Source organism: Myotis davidii, unplaced genomic scaffold, assembly GCF_000327345.1.
Source record: "Myotis davidii unplaced genomic scaffold, ASM32734v1 scaffold458, whole genome shotgun sequence".
Classification (NCBI taxonomy): Eukaryota; Metazoa; Chordata; class Mammalia; order Chiroptera; family Vespertilionidae; genus Myotis; species Myotis davidii.
The window spans coordinates 1,875,782-1,896,081 of NW_006289819.1; the positions used below are offsets into that span (position 1 = coordinate 1,875,782).

The 20,300-nt window shown below is 40.0% G+C and overlaps 1 protein-coding gene across 3 annotated transcripts in view; it reads right to left on the bottom strand.

Annotated features, from left to right (window-relative positions):
- The window catches only part of FOXJ3 (forkhead box J3), a 134,097-nt gene that overhangs the window by 63,262 nt on the left and 50,535 nt on the right, over window positions 1-20,300 (bottom strand). For 2 of the 3 annotated variants that reach the window (XM_006762576.2, XM_006762577.2), the window contains exons 3-4: window positions 16,314-16,638; window positions 3,293-3,367 (exon numbers count right to left, since the gene is read on the bottom strand). In XM_006762576.2, the coding sequence (XP_006762639.1) occupies window positions 3,293-3,367; window positions 16,314-16,638 (400 nt within the window). Of the gene's footprint in view, window positions 1-3,292; window positions 3,368-16,313; window positions 16,751-20,300 lie in introns of all 3 variants that reach the window. The other variant, XM_015563174.1, reaches the window with a different exon arrangement.

The following is a 20,300-nucleotide window of genomic DNA, read 5'->3' on the forward strand; positions in this document are numbered from 1 at the left end:
CAGATTACATTTATTTCTGATCAAAATCAGTAAGGACAATGGATATTAAAATCTCACCTTGAGAGTGAAAATTAAAATGACTCTTTTAGTTTAAATGTACTTTACGATATTTACAATTATGACCAAAACCAATGAGAACAATAATGTGTTTTGATAAAAACAAGTTTAATATTAGACTAATGGTAAAAATCGAAAGCTTTTATTTACCTCTCAGAATTCAATTTACTTCTGTATTTTGTTTTGGTTGCACATCAGTAAGACAATCTTCATTCAAAAAGAATAGTTGTAAAGAGTAATATATGTCTTTCTACATCTCCCTTAACTCCATGGTATTAGTTGACTAAGGTGGAGAAAAGCTTTTAAGTTCTGCACAAAAGAAAACTTGACAGCAGGTTTAAAAAAAAAAAAATCTCCAATTGGTTGAAATTTAGTACATAATGGAGGAGACGAAAAGAGTTAACCAAAGAACATACATGCATATATGTGTAACCCATGGACACAGACAATAGCGTGGAGAAGGCCTGGGGTGGGGCGGGGGCTGGTGGAAGGGGATAAAGAAGCAGGAAATGGGGGACATCTGTAATACTGTCAACAATAAATAGCCCTGGCTGGAGTGGCTCAGTTGGTGGGGCGTTATACTTTACACCAAAACGTTGCAGGTTCAACTACCAATCAGGGCATATGCCTAAGGTGCTGGCTCAATCCCCAGTAGTGGGCGTGCAGGAGGCAGCCCATCGATGTTTTGCTCACATTGATGTTTCTCTCCCCCTCCCTTCCTCTCAAAAAAAAAAAATCAATAAAAAAAATTTTAAAAATAAATAAATAAATTTAGTACATAACATAGTTTTCATGTGTGGGTTTTTTAAAATGACTTAATCCTCTTTTAAAAATTAAATCTAAGCCACATGTTTACTGAATCTAATTAGTTGCTTTATAGAACTCTAATAAAATAGGTAATTCCTAAACTCTTAAGAACCCTTTCTGTCAGATTCGTATATACTCACTGTCCATAGAAAATTGCAATGAAATATAAAAATTTGTAATTCCTTTTTTATAATAAGCCTGCTTTAAAGGAAAGAAAAATTTTACCAATGCCTAGTCTCAATCCTAGAGAGTTATGAACACAGGCAAATAATAAACTAGGTCAAATAAGAAAACTATTATAATAACCTATTCAATCTTATTAAGAACCAACTTAATGGGCAAATCATAGTAGGTGCTATAAAACATTAGTTTTTTAAGAGTGCCTGCTTTCAATAGAAATTTATAACTCTCCATCTCTAACCTTAAGAAATTAGCCATCTAGCAAAGAATACAATATATTCATTCTCTTCAGTGCCACCAGCCACTGCACAAGTAACTGGAGCTAACAAGTAAACTATATACATACCTGAGAGGCCTGGTGCACATATTTGTGCACCAGCGGGTTCCCTTGACCTTGCCAGTGGGGATCAGGCCGAAACCGGCTCTCTGACACCCCCAAGGGGTCCCAGATTGCGAGAGGGCACAGGCCAGGCCAAGGGACCCCAACGGCACACAAGCAGGGCCGGGAAGGGACCGCGGGAGGGCTCCAGGGCATGTCCAGCCCGTCTCGCCCAGTCCCGATCAGCCGGACCACAGCAGGAAGCTAACCTACCAGTTGGAGTGTCTGCCCCCTGGTGGTCAGTGCGCATCATAGCAGTTGCTCGACCGGTCAAACAGTTGCAGGGACAATTAGCATCTTAGGCTTTTATATATATATATAGATGATCCCTACCCTCATAATTTAGACTTTAACCTAAGGATAGTAGATAACCAATTAAGATTTTAAACAAAGAATACATATGATTAGGTTAACTTTTTTTTTTAAAGATCGCTGGCTACTATGTGAAAGTTGCTATAAATCAGAAATAAGTCCATGGAGAGAAAAACTAGTTAGGAGCTGTTACACTGATGACAAAGTAACAGGAATTCAAAAGAGGGAACAACAAATTCATTTGGTGTGTGTGGGTGTGTGGGGGGTGTTAGCCTCAGAGAAGTAATGTTGAAGCTCAATCATAAAGACAAAGAGTAGGCCAGACAAGTAGAGAAAGGACTTTGCACATTAAGAGAAGACCATCTGATGGCCCTAGCTAGTTTGGCTCAGTGGATAGAGCGTTGGCCTGTGGACTAGAGAGTCCCAGATTTGATTCCAGTCAAGGGCACATGCTCAGGTTGCGGGCTCGATCCCCAGTAAGGGGCGTGCAGGAGGCAGCCGATCAATGATTCTCTCTCATCATTGATGTTTCTATCTATATCTCCCACTCCCTTCCTCTCTGTAATCAATAAAAATATTTTTTATAAAAAGAAGACCATTTGAAAAGCATGTTTGAGAAACCAAGTAATTCCTTACCGTGGGTCTTGAATGGGGTGAAGCATAGCTAGAAAGGCAGATCAAGAAAAATATAGTAAAGGATATTTTATAAAAGAAATATCTACAGAACACTGGGGAGTACTTTTAAGCAGGGTGATAATATGACCAGGCTTTCATTTTAGAAATTTTTTTCCAGAGACACTTAGCTTAAAGAAGATAAGAAGTGCAAACATCCAAACAAGAATGCATGCTTGCTAACAGATACACTGTCTCAAAGTCCTAATCTAATAATTTATCATGACAACCAAATAGGGTCCAAGCAAATACTGAGTTTAGAAATCAAGCAACTACTACCAAGTTCAGGCCACACTGCAGTTGACAAGGCTATTGAAACAAACAAGTCTCTATAGATAAAATACTAAAAATGTAATAATGGTGGCAGGAGATAAATGGAATGAAGAGGAAAAAACAGCAACTAAGAAAAGAAGGAAATAACAGAAAAAACTTCAGGGTAAAAATTACTTCCAGTTTTCAATTACATACAAACCCACCTCTTGTATGTAATACTTAATAAAGTGTGGTTCCTAACAAGCAGTTCAAAAACCAAATTTAATACATACACTTAAGAAAATAACCAAACAAAAACTAGATTAGAAACAGCAAACTATAACAGAGGACCAGCTCTACACTAGCTAGTTTCCCACTGTTTAAAAAGAAAGTTCTCCCTGCCGCTGGTCCTTGAAGCATACCAACTAAAATGGGGATACGGCGGGCAGGATAGGGGCAGGGTAGGTGGGAGTGGGCTGAAGGAGGACTTGCTATTTTCACAAATAGTCCTGATCAATGAACCGGAATGCTCTCATTCCAATTGTTTTTCTTGATTTAACAGGTATATCTTAGGTACAAACATGCCAATAGATATAATGAAGAATCCAATTATTTTAAGAAAACAAATCCTACCTTTCCAGGGTCATCCTTGGATCGAGGCACTTTAAGGAAACACTTGTTCAGAGACAGATTATGTCGTATGGAATTCTAAAATTAAAGAAGAAAAACCATACAGTCACTGGAATCCAAAAAGTAAAACCCACCTTTAAAAAACAAAGTCAGAAATCTAAATATCTCTGTGCACTGGGATACAATTACAAATAGAGTAAGCTTTTTAAATGAGCTTCAAATTTAAACCTTTTTGATTTTCAAATTATGAATGCTACAAAAGAAAGCAGTTACTGAAAGTTTCTGGTGAATGTTACAAAATTCCAAATAATGGATGATATGTCCCATTTTAAATGTTTATTAAGAACTTTTAATAATGCAGGGAGATGCCTATGATTAATATTAAGTATTAAATGCTAAGTATAAAATTATATACACATTATGACTTTAATTGTGATTAATTCATTCATTCTTGGAAACAAGTCAAAATGCAAAATGTTAATAGCTTTTTTACATAGAATTATATGTGATGATTATTTTCCTCTTTTCTGCAGTTCAAATGATCTATAAAGCACATGCATTATCACTTTTTAATGAGTTAAAAATTCAAAACAAATAATTCCACTGCTGCATTACAAGAGCATACAGACACCAATGAGGTTCTCACTGCAATCTATAAGAAATAAAAACAGAAAGAAGACACTAACTACAAAGGGCTAGCAAGAACATCTAGGTTTCTCAATGTCGCAGGAAGAAAATAACCACCTTAGTCCTAGCTGGTTTGGCTCAGTGAATAGAGCGTCAGCCTGCGGACTGAAAGGTCTCAGGTTCGATTCTGGTCAAGGACACAAGCCCGGGTTGCGAGCTCAACCCCCCAGTGGGGCTGGTGCAGGAGGCAGCCAATCAATGATTCTATCTCATCATTGGTGTTTCTATCTCTCCCTCCCTCTCCGTTCCTCTCTAAAATCAATACAAAAACAAACAAAAAATAACCATCTTAGATGGCAGGAAAATGCACTTGGAAAAAAATCTGTGAAAGAAGAAATCTTTCATTAATAAGTAGGACTATGTCACAATTTTTAAAGAAAATACCCAAAGGCCATTTCTTCTTAATGAAATCCTCCAAACCTATCTTATTACCAAAACATCAATTCAAAACTTATGAATGGGAGTCCCCTTCTGCTTGGGAAGTAGATAGCTACCAAGAATGATGACCTCTCCCAAACAATGAAAAAACAATGGGTTAGTCCACTCCCTCCCCAAATCACACCTATCTGAACAGCCTTAGAAAGCTGAGGTTGCAAGGCAGCCCAAAAAATGAAATTCCTGAGAGGGATTGGCCCATTCAGAGAGAACGGGGACAAACTGTCTCACCTTTGAGCAGAGCCTGGGAGAAAGAAGTGACCACCATCTAAGAAATTAGCTAAAAGTTGAAAGTCCGAGCATGAGCTAATCTGTCAGTTTAAAGCAGGGCTGGGGAACCTTTTTTCTGCCAAGGGCCATTTGAATATTTATAGCATCATTCGCTTAATATAATTAATTTAATATAAATTTATGTTGCTATGAGAAAAAGCTCCTAGACTTACTGAATTTTGAATCCTGCCTGTGGTTGCCTTGGCAGGGCCAGACCAAATGACTTCACAGGCCGGAGGTTCCCCACCCCTGGCAACAAGGTTCCCAGACACAAGAGAAGCTCCCATTCACTTTCAAGCTCTTCTCCATGCACCGTCACCATATGTTCACAAGAAAGACTGGGGGGGGGGGGGGGGGGAAAAAAAAGGGGGGGGGGAGGAAAAGAGACCAAAGAAAGTCTCCTTTACTGCATAGGCAGCAAAGAGGCAACTGACAGGCATAAGGTAGGAGACAAAGCCATGCCTCCTTCTACAGGTATTACAAAGCAAAAAACTTAAGGTAGGGGCAGCAAAATCTCTCACTCATAAGACTCTGGCAAAGACTGCTTCTAAGGAAGAATGGGGGGAAAAAAACTTCTGCCTGTAGGGAGGGATAGGAAACCCCTTCCCAGGACATAGGCAAAGATCTACTGCTGATGGGAGAAGAGTAGAAGCAAAATCCTTTTACCTCTGGGACAGTGCAAAAATACCTTAGCTGAGGGAGGGGCAGAAAATTATCCCAAAAGCAATTACAGATAGAAGGCTAGTCTGGCTGAAGGAAAGAAACACTAAAAAAGCCACACTCCCAAGTCCAAGGGCCTGAGTAAGACTGAAGCTGAATTAAAACATCAGGTAAAACCCCCAACCCTACTAGTGAGTAATAAGCAGAAACAATCTGATAGAGAAGAGGTAGAAGCATGTCTCTCATCCCTACCTGTAGCAAGATGGACAGACACCTAAAATCTAAAAAGAAAGCAGGAAAACTGAGAAAAGCCTACAAGCACCTAAGCCAGTGATGGCGAACCTTTTGAGCTCGGCGTGTCAGCATTTTGAAAAACCCTAACTTAACTCTGGTGCTGTGTCACATATAGAAATTTTTTGATCTTTGCAACCATAGTAAAACAAAGATGTATATTTTTGATATTTATTTTATATATTTAAATGCCATTTAACAAAGAAAAATCAACCAAAAAAAATGAGTTTGCGTGTCACGTCTGACACGTGTGTCATAGGTTCGCCATCACTGACCTAAGCCCTCCATTCCTAGCCCAAAGTAATAGGAGCCTACTGCTGGAGAAATGTAAAGTCTGCAGTATACTGAGAACAAAGATATAAACAACAAAACCCATATCCAGTGCAAGTACTGATTGATTCAACTCCCCACAAAAATGACCTTGGATGAAAGATGCTTGTCCATTTATAAATAGTATTTATAATACTATTTATCTCAGTCTCCACATCTATCTGGCACTCAATCAAAAATTTCAAGAGATAGAAAAGCATGGGGGGGAAAAACCATTGTCAAGAGATAAGAAACAAAATCCAATTGAGAGATGACTCAGGTGTTAGAACTATCAGATAAGAACTTTAAAATAACTATAACTAATATGTTAAAACTACAGACTTGGTGCACAAATTCGTGCTCAGGTAGGATCCGACCAGCCAAGGGGAGGGGCCAAGGGCGGTTGGCCAGCCAGCCCCATCCCATGGTCGAACTCCCAGTAGAGGGGACAATTTGCATATTAGCCTTTTATTATATAGAATACCAAGTAGAAAAAAGTGGTAACTTGCATAAAGAGATGGGGAATTTCAACAGAGTTGTGGAAACTATAAGAAAAGAGTCAAATGTGAATGAAAGAACACATGATCAAAGATAAAGAATTCCCCAGATGGACTCATCAGTAGACTGGACACAACTATGGAGAGGCTCAGATATCTTGAGGATCAATCAATAGAAATCATATAAACTGACACACACACACAACATCATCATCATTATCATCATCCAAGACTATGGAACAATACAAGTAATCTGAGTCCCAGAAGGAGAGAAAAGAAAGCAATGAGGCAAAAAAAAATTGAAGTAACAGTCAAGAATCTTCGAAAAATAACACAAGACATCAAATCACAGATGAAAAGAATTTCAGAGAAGACCAAGCAGAATATAAAATCCACACACTTATGTTCATTAATCAAAATGCTGAAAATCAAACTGAAAAGAGTACATTGAAGGCAGCAAGAGTAAAAAAGATTACATACAGAAAAAAAAAGATAAGGATTATAGCAAATATCTCAAAAACTATGCAAGATAGAAGACAGAATAACATTTTTAAAACACCAAAATTTTTAAAACTGTCAATTTTATACCCAGTGAAAATACTTCCCCAAAATTAAAGCAAAACAAAGACTTCCAGACACACAAAAGCTGAAATAATTAATTGCCAGTTGGCTGGCAATTTTATAAGGAAGTTCTTTAGGCAGAAGTATGATACCAAGTGGAAACTTGTATTGACAAAAAAATAAAATAAGGAGTTCCAGAAGTTGTAAAAAGGGAGGCAAATTTTAAAAAACACTTTTTCTTATTTATGCCTTTAAAAGGTAACTGTTAACATAATTTATTATGGGGTTTACAAAATGTACAAATAAAATGGATGCTATTGTAGCACAAAGGATGGGTCAGAGGAATTAAAATTATTCTATAATAAAGAGCTACTATGGCTAATTAGACCGAACAGCAGAACAACAAAACAGCAGAACGACCATCCAGACAACCATCCAGACGACCTTCCGGACAAAGCCGGGGCTGTGAGAGCCAGCCAAGGCAGCTGGGGCTGCGAGGGCCGAGCCTCTTGCACAAATTACATGCACTGGGCCTCTAGTAAAATTTATAAAATTCTTCCACTATACAAAAAATGCTATATTTGAAGATAGAATGTGATAAGCTAAAGATGGGTCTGGAAAACCCTACAGCAATCATTAGCAAAATTTAGTTAGAGGTATAACAAATAAAATAATAATGGAGATAAATTGGAATCATATACTCAAGCCAAATTGAAAAGACAATAAAAAGAAAGAGCTAATTAAACAAACTGAAGTGCATCAATCTACCTTAAAAGTTCAAGAAGGGGGTAGGGGTGAGTTGGAAATGAGATGGTCAGAAGAAATCAAGACAGTCTATTTTCTAAATGGTTTCAGGGAAAGAACACATCTCTAAAAAGCTGAAATACTGGAAGTCTTTAAGGCTCTGCCCTATGTCCTTTTTTCATTTCTACATTTGCTTCCTAGGCAATCTCATCAATAATCATGGCTTCAATGACCACCTATGACACTTAAATCTATCTAAATCTCCAAACTAGGACTTTCTCCCAAGTTCCTAACATATTTTCAAACATCTACTAGACCAGTGGTCGGCAAACTCATTAGTCAACAGAGTCAAATATCAACAGTACAACGACTGAAATTTCTTTTAAGAGCCAAATTTTTAAAACTTAAACTATATAGGTAGGTACATTGTTATTAACTTAATTAGGGTACTCCTAAGGCTTAGGAAGAGCCACACTCAAGGGGCCAAAGAGCCGCATGTGGCTCTCGAGCCGCAGTTTGCCGACCACAGTACTAGACATCTCCAGAAACACCTCAAATTCAACATGTTTAAAACTAAACCAATCTTTATTTCCAGTGTGATCATCTTCCCGTTTTCCCTTTTCACTGAAAGAATTATTCACATACAAGTTTCAATCAGAAACCTCTAAGACATCCTTAACATCCTTCTTCCTTCTCACCATATATAACAAATGTCACCAAATCTTATTAAACCCATCTTTGATCTACCTATTGTATTCCAACTCTTCTGTTACTATCCCAGTCCAGGCACCAGTCTCACCAAATGTAGTACAATAGCTACCTAACTGGTGCCCATCCTCCACTTCCCTCTTTTTGCCCTTCCTTCACCATTCTCCACCTTGCAGGCAATTATCTCTTCACAAAGTAAATCTGATGTTACCCTTTCACTTAAAACCTTTCAACAATTTTCCATTGCACTAAGGATAAAATCCAAAATCCTTAACAAAGCCTCCAAAGGCTCTTCATCATCTGACCTTACCTTACTGTCTATACTTATCCCCTCCAATGTTCTCTCATCTCTAGGTTTTCCATTTGTTGCTCCCTCTGCAAAGATTGCCCTCAGTCTTACTCCATCCCTTCATCTGATTGAGTCTACTTAACTTTCAATTTGTTCATGGTTTAAACAACACTTCTTTAGGAAAATCCTTTCTGAATTTCAGATAGTATTGCATTAGGTCTCACTGAAGGTGTAACCCAGAAATCTAAATTTTGAAAACACTACACGAGATTTTTATTTTAAACTTGAATTTAAATTGGTACCTCCAATTCAAATCAACAACTATATTCCTACCTGTATTTCTCTTCCTATACTGTAAGAGGCCTGGTTTCCCAAAACATCAATACTTATACTCATTTGTTCTACACTACCGAGTACATAAAATAGTTTCAGAATTTCTCCCAACTTCTTTTCTTAGAGCTATTGGAGATACAGACTGACTCTAGCAAAATATCACTACAAATCTACTAAGTAAAGTTCATGATTTCTTGGCAATTCCTTTAATCCTTAGTATAAATCCTATGAAGGTATATAGTCAGGAAGCTCTTTCCAAAAGTGTCTTGAATTTTTTTCTTGTGATTTACATACCCATTTGATATGATGTAAGGCTTATTTGTGTCTGCTTATATTTAGTTTTAAGGTTTCCTTTTCCCATCCTTTTTTTTCCTATTTACGTGTGTGTGTGTGTGTGTGTGTGTATGTGTGTGTGTGTTTTCTTAATCTTCACCCGAGGGTATTTTTTTCATTGATTTTTAGACAGAGCGGAAAGGAGTGAGAGAGACAGAGAAAGAAACATCAACGTAAGAAAGATACATCAATTGGTTGCCTGCCACACTCGCACCAACCTGGACTGGGGATTGACCCTGCAACTTGACAGCCCTTGAATGGAATCCAACCTGCAACCTTCAGTCTGCAGGCCCACACTCTAACCACTGAGCAAAATTGGCCAGGGCACTTTTAGGTAAAACACATGGTTCCACACTCAAAACTATGTAAAAAGGTATACTTGAAATCTTAATCCCTTCTATATCCCTTCTATCTCAGTTCCATCCATCCTCTATAGCAGTGGTTCTCAACCTGTGGGTTGCGACCCCTTTGGGGGTTGAACAACCCTTTCACAGGGGTCGCCTAAGACCATCAGAAAACACATACATAATTACATATTGTGTTTGTGATTGATCACTATGCTTTATGTTCAATTTGTAACAATGAAAATATATCCTGCATATCAGATATTTACATTACGATTCATAACAGTCCTGGATTGTGAGAGGAATGTCTGACTGGCTGTAGAATTGGGCCTAAACCAGCAGTTGGACATCCCCCTAGAGGCCCCAGATTGGAGAGGGTGCAGGCCGAGCTGAAGGACACCCCCTAGTGCACTAATTTTGTGCACCAGGCCAATGACATTCTACCTTTCAGGAAGGAGATTTAGCCTTGTTTTTTTATGCAATCTTCTCAACAACAGGTTACCAGTAAAGGTACAAAAACAAAATCACAATCATTTGATATAAAAATAGTTTATCCTATCCTAGCTAATAAAAGAGAAACATGGTAATTAACCGTAACTTCGCTACCCTTCCCATTGGCTAATCAGCAAGATATGCAAATTAACTGCCAACCAAGATGGTAGCCGGCAGCCAGGCAGCTGAAGCAAACAGGAGGCTTGCTTGCTCCAGTGACCGAGGAAGCCAAGGTTCCCCGCCTGCCGCTGCCGGCCTCTGAGCTTGCACTCTAAGAAACAATGTTGTAATTATAGAACCTAAACAAACCACAGAAACCTGCTTTCAGCCAGCCGGACTCAGAGCTGGAGTTGAAACGGTGTTTCAATTATAGAACCCAAACAAACCCAGATTAGCAGCTGAGGTCTCAGAGCTGGAGCCGAGCCTCAGAGCTAAAGCCGGCTCTCAGCTCCAGTGACAGCCATAGAAGGTAAATAAATCCCAGAATAACAAAAAAAAGAAAAAAAGAAGAGGTTGGGAGCTTCAGTCACCCGCCAGCCTGTAAATGGCACTCAGCCCCTCACCCCGACTGGCCAGGCACCCCAGTGGGGACCCCCACCCTGAAGGGGGGTGTGACCAGCTGCAAACAGCCATCATCCCCTCATCCAGGCAGGCCAGGCACCCAAGCGGGACCCCCACCCTGATCCGGGACACCCTTCAGGGCAAACCAGCCGGCCCTCATCCATGCACCAGGCCTCTATCCTATATACTAAAAGGGTAACATGCCTCCCAGCACTGGGATCAGCAGAGCCGCGAGGCCTCCTGGCCCCTGGAGCAGTGTGACAGGGGTCAGCATCCAAACCCCGATCACCCTGCGGCTGTGTGACAGGGGGAAAGGCCACAACCTCCCTATTCGCCCTGCTCTGTTCGTGACAGGGGAAGGTGCCCCAACCCCCTAATCGGCCCTGCTCTGTGCATGACAGGGGGGAGCTCCCCAACCCCCTGACCGGCCCTGCTCTGTGTGTGACAGGGGGAAGTGTCCCAACCCCCTGATCGGCCCTGCTCTGTGTGTTACAGGGGGCAGTGCCACAACTCCCCTCGATGTGTCTTTCTTATATCTATGTTTCTTTCTCTCCTTCTCTCCTTTTCTCTAAAAATCAATGGGGGAAAAAATATCCTCTGGTAAGGATTAACGGAAACAAACAAAAATAACAGTGAAATAATAACAAAAAATTAACCTATTAATTTAATTATAAGCAACTCTTGGTTAAAAACATTTTAAAATTAATAGGGTGTTAATTTTCACATTTGATATATGGACTGGACATTTTGTCCATTAAATCCAAAGTCTGTTAAATTGAGATCTGCAAAATTGAGGTTTTACTGTAATTCTATTTCGGTCCTTGGAGGAGGTGAGTGTAACTCACCTACTCCACTGCCATCTCCAGGCCTCTAGTCCTATATAATAAAAGCCTAATATGCAAATCGACCAAACGATGGAATGACTGGTGGAATGACCAATCACTATGATGCGCACTGACCACCCGGGGGTAGACACTCAACACAGGAGCTGTCCCCAGCCCCCAGGCCAGCCAGGGCATATGCCAGCGGCCCCTCCCCCCCGATCACCCCACCAGTCGCCTCCCACAGAGGGATGCAACAGGTGGCAGCAGCAGGGGACGGGGCCAGCGAGTGGGTGGCACCAGGCTGGCCAAGGCAGGTGCCAGCAGGGGGCCCCTCAAATGCCCTGCTGGTTGCCCCACAGATCAGCCCTTATTACAGGCCAGGCCTCAGGACCCTACTCATGCACGAATTTTGTGCACCGGGCCTCTAGTGTTTGTTTCTCATTTATTATTCTTGTTTCTTTTTTTATAACAATAAACAAATACATATTTTTATTTTTCCCCCACATAAAAAAATAGCATAATACACCCTCACATACACAATAACACTCTTGTATTTTTCTTTTTATTACCCTATACTCCAATAACATAATAGGTTAATTTTCTTTAGTAAGGTGAATAGCACCAAAACTTAAATTCCTTTACATATAGTTCAGATTATAAAATCATTTAATTATGGAAAATTCAGAGAATGTTTTTTAAACTCTTATGAAATATTTAGAGTTATTTTTAATATGTAATTTCCCTTCAATGGCCTGAAAGAAAATTGAGTTTTACCTAAATATTAAAATTCTATTTCAATCCTTTTGCATGACCATGAGCACATTTCCTCCTCTGGGTGACTTCAGTTGGCTCTACATTTCTGGAAAGGTGACTGACAGCTACTTTAGGATCATTCTTAGCCTACTTCAACCAATACAAACTGAATGATTTCCCATTTTCCCCTAACCCATCTCCTCCATATCTAAAGAAGATACAGTGAGTAGCAGATTGTAGGAGTGTGCTAAACAATCTAAGGACAAAGAACAGAAAGTAAAACCTGAAAAAAGAGATAGGACCTGAACAAAGGAGGAAGAAAACCAGTTTCCATTTGTCTACCTTTGAAATGCTCAAAATATTTCTATGTTTACAAAAATAAATTTAAAACTGATCACGGCAAGTTCTAGGCACCTAAAATTGGGTGGAAGAAACTTTTCTTAAAAAATACATTTTTATTGATTTTAGAGGAGAAAGGAAGAGATAGAAACATCGATGAGAAACATCAACATGGATCAGCTGCCTCCTGCATGCACCCCCTACTGGAGGTCAAGCCTGCAACCCAGCCCTGATAGGCAATCAAACCTGTGACCTCTTGGTACATGGGTCAACGCTCAACCACTGAACCACACCAGCCAGTCTGGAAGAAACTTTTTAAAAGAATAATTATGAAACACCTATCTCTGAAAATATTAAAGGTCTACCTAAAGCAACAGAATGGACAAAATAATCTCTCTAGTATATCTTTTAGTTCTAAAAGCAACATCAGCCCTAACCGGTTTGGCTCAGTGGATAGAGCGTTGGCCTGCGGACTGAGGGGTCCCAGGTTCCATTCCGGTCAAGGGCATGTACCTTGGTTGTGGGCACATCCCCAGTCGGGGGTATGCAGGAGGCAGCTGATCGATGTTTCTCTCTCATTGATGTTTCTAACTCTCTGACCCTCTCCCTTCCTTTCTGTAAAAAAAATCAATAAATTAAAAAAAAAAAGCAACATCATCCTGCTCCATCCACTCCCATTTCTCCTCTTTTAACCTTCTTTCGTCATTGTATCTAAATCATGCATGTACCAATTGAAATTGTATCACTACTTCTAACCCAGTTTCATACCATGATTTGGGCTGAGCAGAACCAAAAATTCAGTAGACTGGATTTGGCTCTCTCAGGTGGACTTACACTTCAGCAGAAGCTGAGGTCAGACAGGTAAATGAGATATATAACCGAACTTTATGTATGACTAGAGGCCTGGTGCACAGATTCATGCACCACTGGGGTCCTTGGGCCTGGCCTGTGGGGATCTGGCTGAAACTGGTTTTCTGACATCCCCCGAGGGGTTCCGGATTATAGGAGGGCACAGGCCAGGCCAAGGGACTCCACTGGTGCACGATCCAGGTGGCGGAGGGACAGCAGGAGGGCTCAAGGGCATGTCCAGCCCATCTCACCCAGTCCCAATCAGCCAGACCCCAGCAGTAAGTTAACCTACCAGTGGTCAGTACACGTCATAGCAAGTGGTCGAACGGTCAGACACTGAGCATATTAGGCTTTTATTATATAGGACAGGATTACCTACCAAATTTGGATCAAGCTCTCCGGCTCAGCATTTATGAACTCATGGGATTGATACCTTCTGGCTCCATCCCAACTCTTCTGTTCTCTACTAAGAACCCCTACAATTGTTTCCTGGAAGCTATTAAAAAGACCTCCCCAGCGCTAGCTGGTTTTGCTCAGTGGATAGAGCGTCGGCCTGCGAACTGAAAGGTCCCAGGTTCGATTCCAGTCAAGGGCTGGATCCCCAGTGGGGGACTTGCAGGAGGCAGCCGATTCATGATTTTCTCTCATCATGGATGTTTCTATCTCTCTCTCCCTCTTCTTTCCTCTCTGAAATCAATAAAAACATATTTAAAAAATAAAATAAAAGCCTTGACTGGTTTGGCTCAGTGGATAGAGCGTCGGCCTGGGGACTGAGGGGTCCCAGGTTCGATTCCGGTCAGGGCATGTACCTTGGTTGCGGGCACATCCCCAGTAGGGGGTGTTCAAGAGGCAGCTGATCGATGTTTCTCATCGATGTTTCTAACTCTCTATCCGTCTCCCTTCCTCTCTGTAAAAAATCAATAAAATATATTTTTTTAAAAAATAAAAAGACCTCCCCAAATCATAGTCTTCTTCAAAATATAGTTAAATTCCATTTCCTCAATAGTTTTCTAATGTCTCTCCCTTCCTTGTATTCTCATAGCACTTAAGCTTTGTACCACTCAATTCATAACCTCATCATACTTCCCATAAGCTCTTCTAAATTCTCACAGCAATTATTAACTACACCCTTTATTTAATACTTTCATTGGGTGTTTTTATGGCTTACACACAGTAGATGTGCACAATTATTCAACTCTTTAAAACACAGCATTCTACATTTCTCAATTTGTCCTAGCGGGTTTGGCTCAGTGGATAGAGGACCGGCCTGTGGACCAAAGGGTCCTGGGTTCAATTCCATTCAAGGGCACATACCTTGGTTGTGGCTCCTCCCCAGCCCAGACCCTGGTCAGGAGGCAACCAATCAAAGTGTTTCTCTCATATAGATGTTTCTGTCTTTCCCTTTCTCTTCCACTCCCTCTAAAAGATAAATGGAAAAGTATCCTCGGATGAGGATTAACAACAACAACAAAAAAGGCGCCAACCTGTAAGAGCTACGAATGGCCAAAGCTGTAAAAATTTGAGCAACAATGACAGTACAAATAATAAAATATCCATCAAAGCATAACATTACAAATGATTAAATAAATAAATAAATAAAAAGGGAAAGAAAAGGCGACACTTCCTTACAGAAGAATCCCAATTAATAAGTGTACAAGGAATAAAGAAAAAAAGAAAATCACCACTAAAAAACAAAAACTGCTATAGATATGATCCACCAATAAATGCTAAAATTAATGAGCAATAGTTTAAGAAAAAACAGGGTACTTGAATGCCCTCAAAATATTTCCCCAAAACATCTTATAATTTACAAAGTAAGAAACAGTAATTTTATAGTTGAGAAACGTGGCACATACCACGTTAACCAAAGAATCAAGGTTAACATTACCAGCAATAAGACATGGTGACATCAAGTACCCCTGATACCATATACAAACAAGGACACATCACCTTTGCATTATTCTGCCCCAAAATACATTATCTCACTCTAATTATGAGAAAACATCAGACAATTCCAAACTGAGAATTATTGTCCAAAGTACCTGATAAGTACTCTTCAAAAGTGTCAAAGGTCGTAAAAACAAGAAAAGATTGAGGAACTGTTACAAATTGGAGGAGACAAAGGAGCCATAACAACTAAATGAAATGTGGGATCCTGGAACATAAAAGAACGTTGAGTGGAAAAACTAATAAAATGTGAATAAACTCTGTTTACTTAGTACTTAAAAGTACTGTTTTAGTCAAAAGTATTGTACCAATATTAATTTCTTAGTTTTGATCACTGTACTGTGGTTATAAAAGATGTTAATATAGAGTGTGAAGGACATATGGAAACCCTTTGTAGTAATAATGTAACTCTTCTATAAATCTAAAATTCTTTCAAAATAAAAATATTCTGAAAAATCTTGGATGATAAAAACAGTACTAATTGCAATGCTACATTATTTTATTTTACCTTAGACTCACTGTCAACTTACCTGAACTATATTGTTTTCCAGTGAATGCTACATTATCTCTGCTCTTATTTTATGCTGAGTCAGTAATATAATAAAGCTCTAACAAACCAATATTCTACCAAAAAAATATTCACTAACTAAAAACACTTAATGTCCTTTGATACCCTAAAAATGACTAGTAATTAGAATTTCATCTTCAAATATAAGCCTACACAGAGCTTTATCTTCAAGAGATGCCAATATTGTTATTGCTTACAGCATAAAAATATAAATTTAAAAAAATCCTTACCTTCCAACCACTGCCAGCCTCTCTATAATATGGGAAGTTATCACAAATCCACTGGTAAATCTCACTTAGGGTCATTTTCTTTTTGGGCGAGCTATTAATGGCAAATGTAATGAGGCTGGCATAACTGTAAGGAGGTTTCCCATCTTTGTGCTGTTGGACTTCTTCCTGGTCCAGAGTTGTATTTGGGTCAAGGAGTGCATTCTTCTTGGAAATTCCTGTTCCATGTGCATTTTGTGTAGCATCAGATTTTTGAATGGCTGCTCTCATGGTGAGCTGTGGTAACCAGTCCATGGATGTTAGGCTGCTCTCCAATTCAGATGTCATCCTGAAGGTAAATAGACTCCTTAGTCAGTATCAAGGAAAGAACCCCTGCTTCTCAAAATATCCAATATTCACAAATCTAGGAGTTCCAAAGTGAGGGAAAGCCTGAGTTAAATCTGGAGGGAAAAGATTGAATATGTTAATAACCAAACCAAATATTTAAGAGATCAACATTTCCAATCTTTTTCTTACTTTTATCCTCTTCAAAACACAACAAATTTGATTTTAAAATGTTTAAGATACAGCACAATATGTAAACACAGAGTGATTCTGATGCCATCCTTTACTCACCAACAATAAGGGCCCTTTAAAAACTGTACATTTGGTATTTCTTTTACACAAATTTTAAGGAAGTCATACAAACAAAGTAGAAGCAAGAGGTCAGAAAAGTACCTAAGAAATAGGCTCAGGAATTTGCACAGAGAAAATAAGGTAGAGCTGAGCAGGTAAAAGATAAAAAGAGTAAAGAAGGATAGACAGGAATATCAAAGAGACAGACTAGCTGGGGGCGTTGACAATAAAGAAGAATGCAAACTCAAGGACAATGATGAACAGGAGAAAAGGAGGATAGACAGGACCAGGCAGTATCTTTTAAAATGAACAAATCATCATCGCTTCTCGGCCTTTTGGCTAAGATCAAGTTTAGTAAAATGAACAAATCAATGAACAAGTTTAAGAAAACTAACTGAAGATCTGGGAACATTAAATATAAGACATTAAATCATATAAAAGGACAGCAAGAAAAGCAGCATTAAAAGCTCAAGAACAAGTTTAATCTAAACATCCAGTGATCTGGATTCTGTAATGTATTTCACTCCAACGCTGAAAATTTTAGATCATTATAATCCAAAGAAGGAAAAAAGAAAAACAAAATTTGACAGGTTAGCACATTCTGGAGAGGAAGCTCTTCTAAGAATTAAAAGTACAGGGGGGAAAAAAGCATGACACTTCACAATGGAATTGCGAACTTTCAGCAGAAGGTACCAACTTTTCTATCCTGGGATCAAAGAAGCAAGAACAGTGACCCTGACTATAAAGTAAAGAAGAATGAAAAGCTTCTAAATTATATCAAAATATCGGGGAAAAAGAGAACAAAGTAAGAAACTTAAAGTGCCTCATTGAAAAGAAAAAAATGTGTGGCTAAGTCCATCCCAAGTGATTGCAGATAAAAAACAACGGGGTATGCACTTAGGATCTGAACTTCTGGGAGAACTGATAAAGAATACAGGCTCTTGAGTCAGGCAGACTAGAGTTCAAGTACTGATTCTAACAGTTACTTGCTATGGGACCATGAAAATGCTAATATTTCTAAACTCCAGCTTTCTCATCACCCTCTATGTGTGGGGCGACCAGCAGGACGATCAGGGCCCCACTCGCTCGCACCCGCCTTGGCCTGGAGCCACCCGCATCTGCCACCACCCACCCCTGGTTTCCCATTCCACATTGGCCAATCGGAGACTGCCGGCAGGGAGGGAGGGACCAACGGGTTGGCCGGCAGGACCGATGGGGCGATTGGGACTGCGGGGAAACTCCTGCATTGAACTTCTGCCCCCTGGTGGTCAGTGTGTGTCATAGCAACCAGCCGTTCCACCGTCCAGTCTATCTGCATATTAGGCTTTAATTATATAGGACTAGAGGCCCGATGCACAAAATTCATGAAAGGGGCTCGGCCCTGGCAACCACGGTGACTGCCTTGGCCCTCACAGCCCTGGCTTCGTCAATGCATGTCTCTGGAAACTGAACTTTACATTCCTCTATCCAGCACCTTTAGCTTAAAAAAACACAAAAAAACACTTACCAATCTGCTCGCTAATCTCAACGAGAAATGCTTGCTCCCACATATAATAGGTTAAAAGAACTTGTGTAACAAAGGGACAAGATAATTTAGAAATCACAGAATGTCAAGAGAGTAGCAAAGTACCCTAGAAATTGGAGACCAATCCCTTCAATCTAAAAATGAAAAACTAAGGTCTGCTGAAGTTAAAAGACTTACCCAACTTCACATGATAGTTAACAGAACTAAAAACAGATCCCAGATCCTCTAATGCTAATCCAGTAGTTTTTCTACCATACCTCATTTGTAAAATGAGAATAACAACTTCATTGACATAAAGTACTTCGAACAGTGACTGGCAAATAGTAAATACTCTATAAATGTTAGCTACTGGTGGTGGTGTTGATAATAATAGTTACTGTTATTATTCTTCACATTTCATTCTATAAAGATGGACTATTATTATACTACGCTGTCATCCTATTTGTCTCAATTAAGTTTCCACTGAGTAGCTTTATTTTGTTCAAATTCCCAAAGCATCAGTCACATATATTTTCAAAGTTAATATAAAAGTATATTATAAATTGGAATATAATTGATATTGCAGATGTTCCCTATTGAGAACCATCTTTAACTTGTCTCCTTCCAACAGTATGACTAATTGACACTTTATGAGTCAAAGTAATATAATGAGACATATAGTAAGTAGGTACTTAATCTGTGTTATAACATTTAACAAGAATTTATAATTACACTAGAGGCTCAGTGCACAAATTCATGCACCAGTGGGGTCCCTCGGCCTGGCCTGCTGGATTGAGCCAAAACCAGCCCTCCAACATCCCGAGGGGGTCCTGGATTGCAAGAGGGCGCAGATCAGTCCGAGGGTCCCACCAGTGCATGATCAGGGCCCGGGAGGGACACAGGAGGTTGGCCAACTGGGTAGGGCCCGCAGGATGGCTCCAGGGTGTATCCGGCCGGTCTCGCTCAATCCCGATCGGCTGGACCCAGCAGAAAGCATCTGCCCCCTGGTGGTCAGTGGACATCATAGCAATCGGTCGACTGTCAGCCCCTGGTGGTCAGTGCACGTCAAACCGAGCAGTTGAGCAGCCTTAGCATATCATTAGCATATTATGCTTTGATTGTTGAACTGACGACTGAACGCTTAGCATATTAGGTTTTTATTATATAGGATATGTAAGGGCTATGCTACAGTAAGATTTTATACACACTCACACAAACACACACACACACACGACGTATCATAAAATTCCTGCCATCTAAGAACACAAAGGCCAATCAGGAAGGTCAAATACAAGAAAGAGCTAATTTTTTAAATATATTTTTATTGATTTCAGAGAGGGAGAAGGAGAGAGTAAAACATCAGTGATGAAAGAGAATCATTGATCAGCTGGCTGCCTCCTGCACGCCCCACACTGGGGACCGGGCCCGCAACTTGGGCACGTGCCCTTGACTAGAATCAAATCCGGGACCCTTCAGTCCACAGGCTGATGCTCTATCCACTGAGCCAAACCAGCTAGGGCTAAAACAATTTTTAAAAGAGTACAAAGCTGGAGAAACCAAGATGGCGGTATAGGTAAACATGGGAGTTAGCTGCCTCAAACAACCACTTCAAAATACAACTAAAAGACAGAACGGACATTGCCCAGAACCACAGGAAGACTGGCTGAGGGGAAATTCTTCAACTAGAAGGAAAGAGAACAGCATACGAGACTCAGAGGAGGCGCAGTGTGGAAAATATAAAGGTGCGGAGGTACTCGCGGAGCGGGCTGGTAGCTGAGGGCGTGGTTGTCGTTTTCAATCGGGAGGGAGTCTCAAATTCTGAGCTCCAGTTCTGGGCGAGTCTCTAGGGACCCAGACTCAAACGGGAGAAG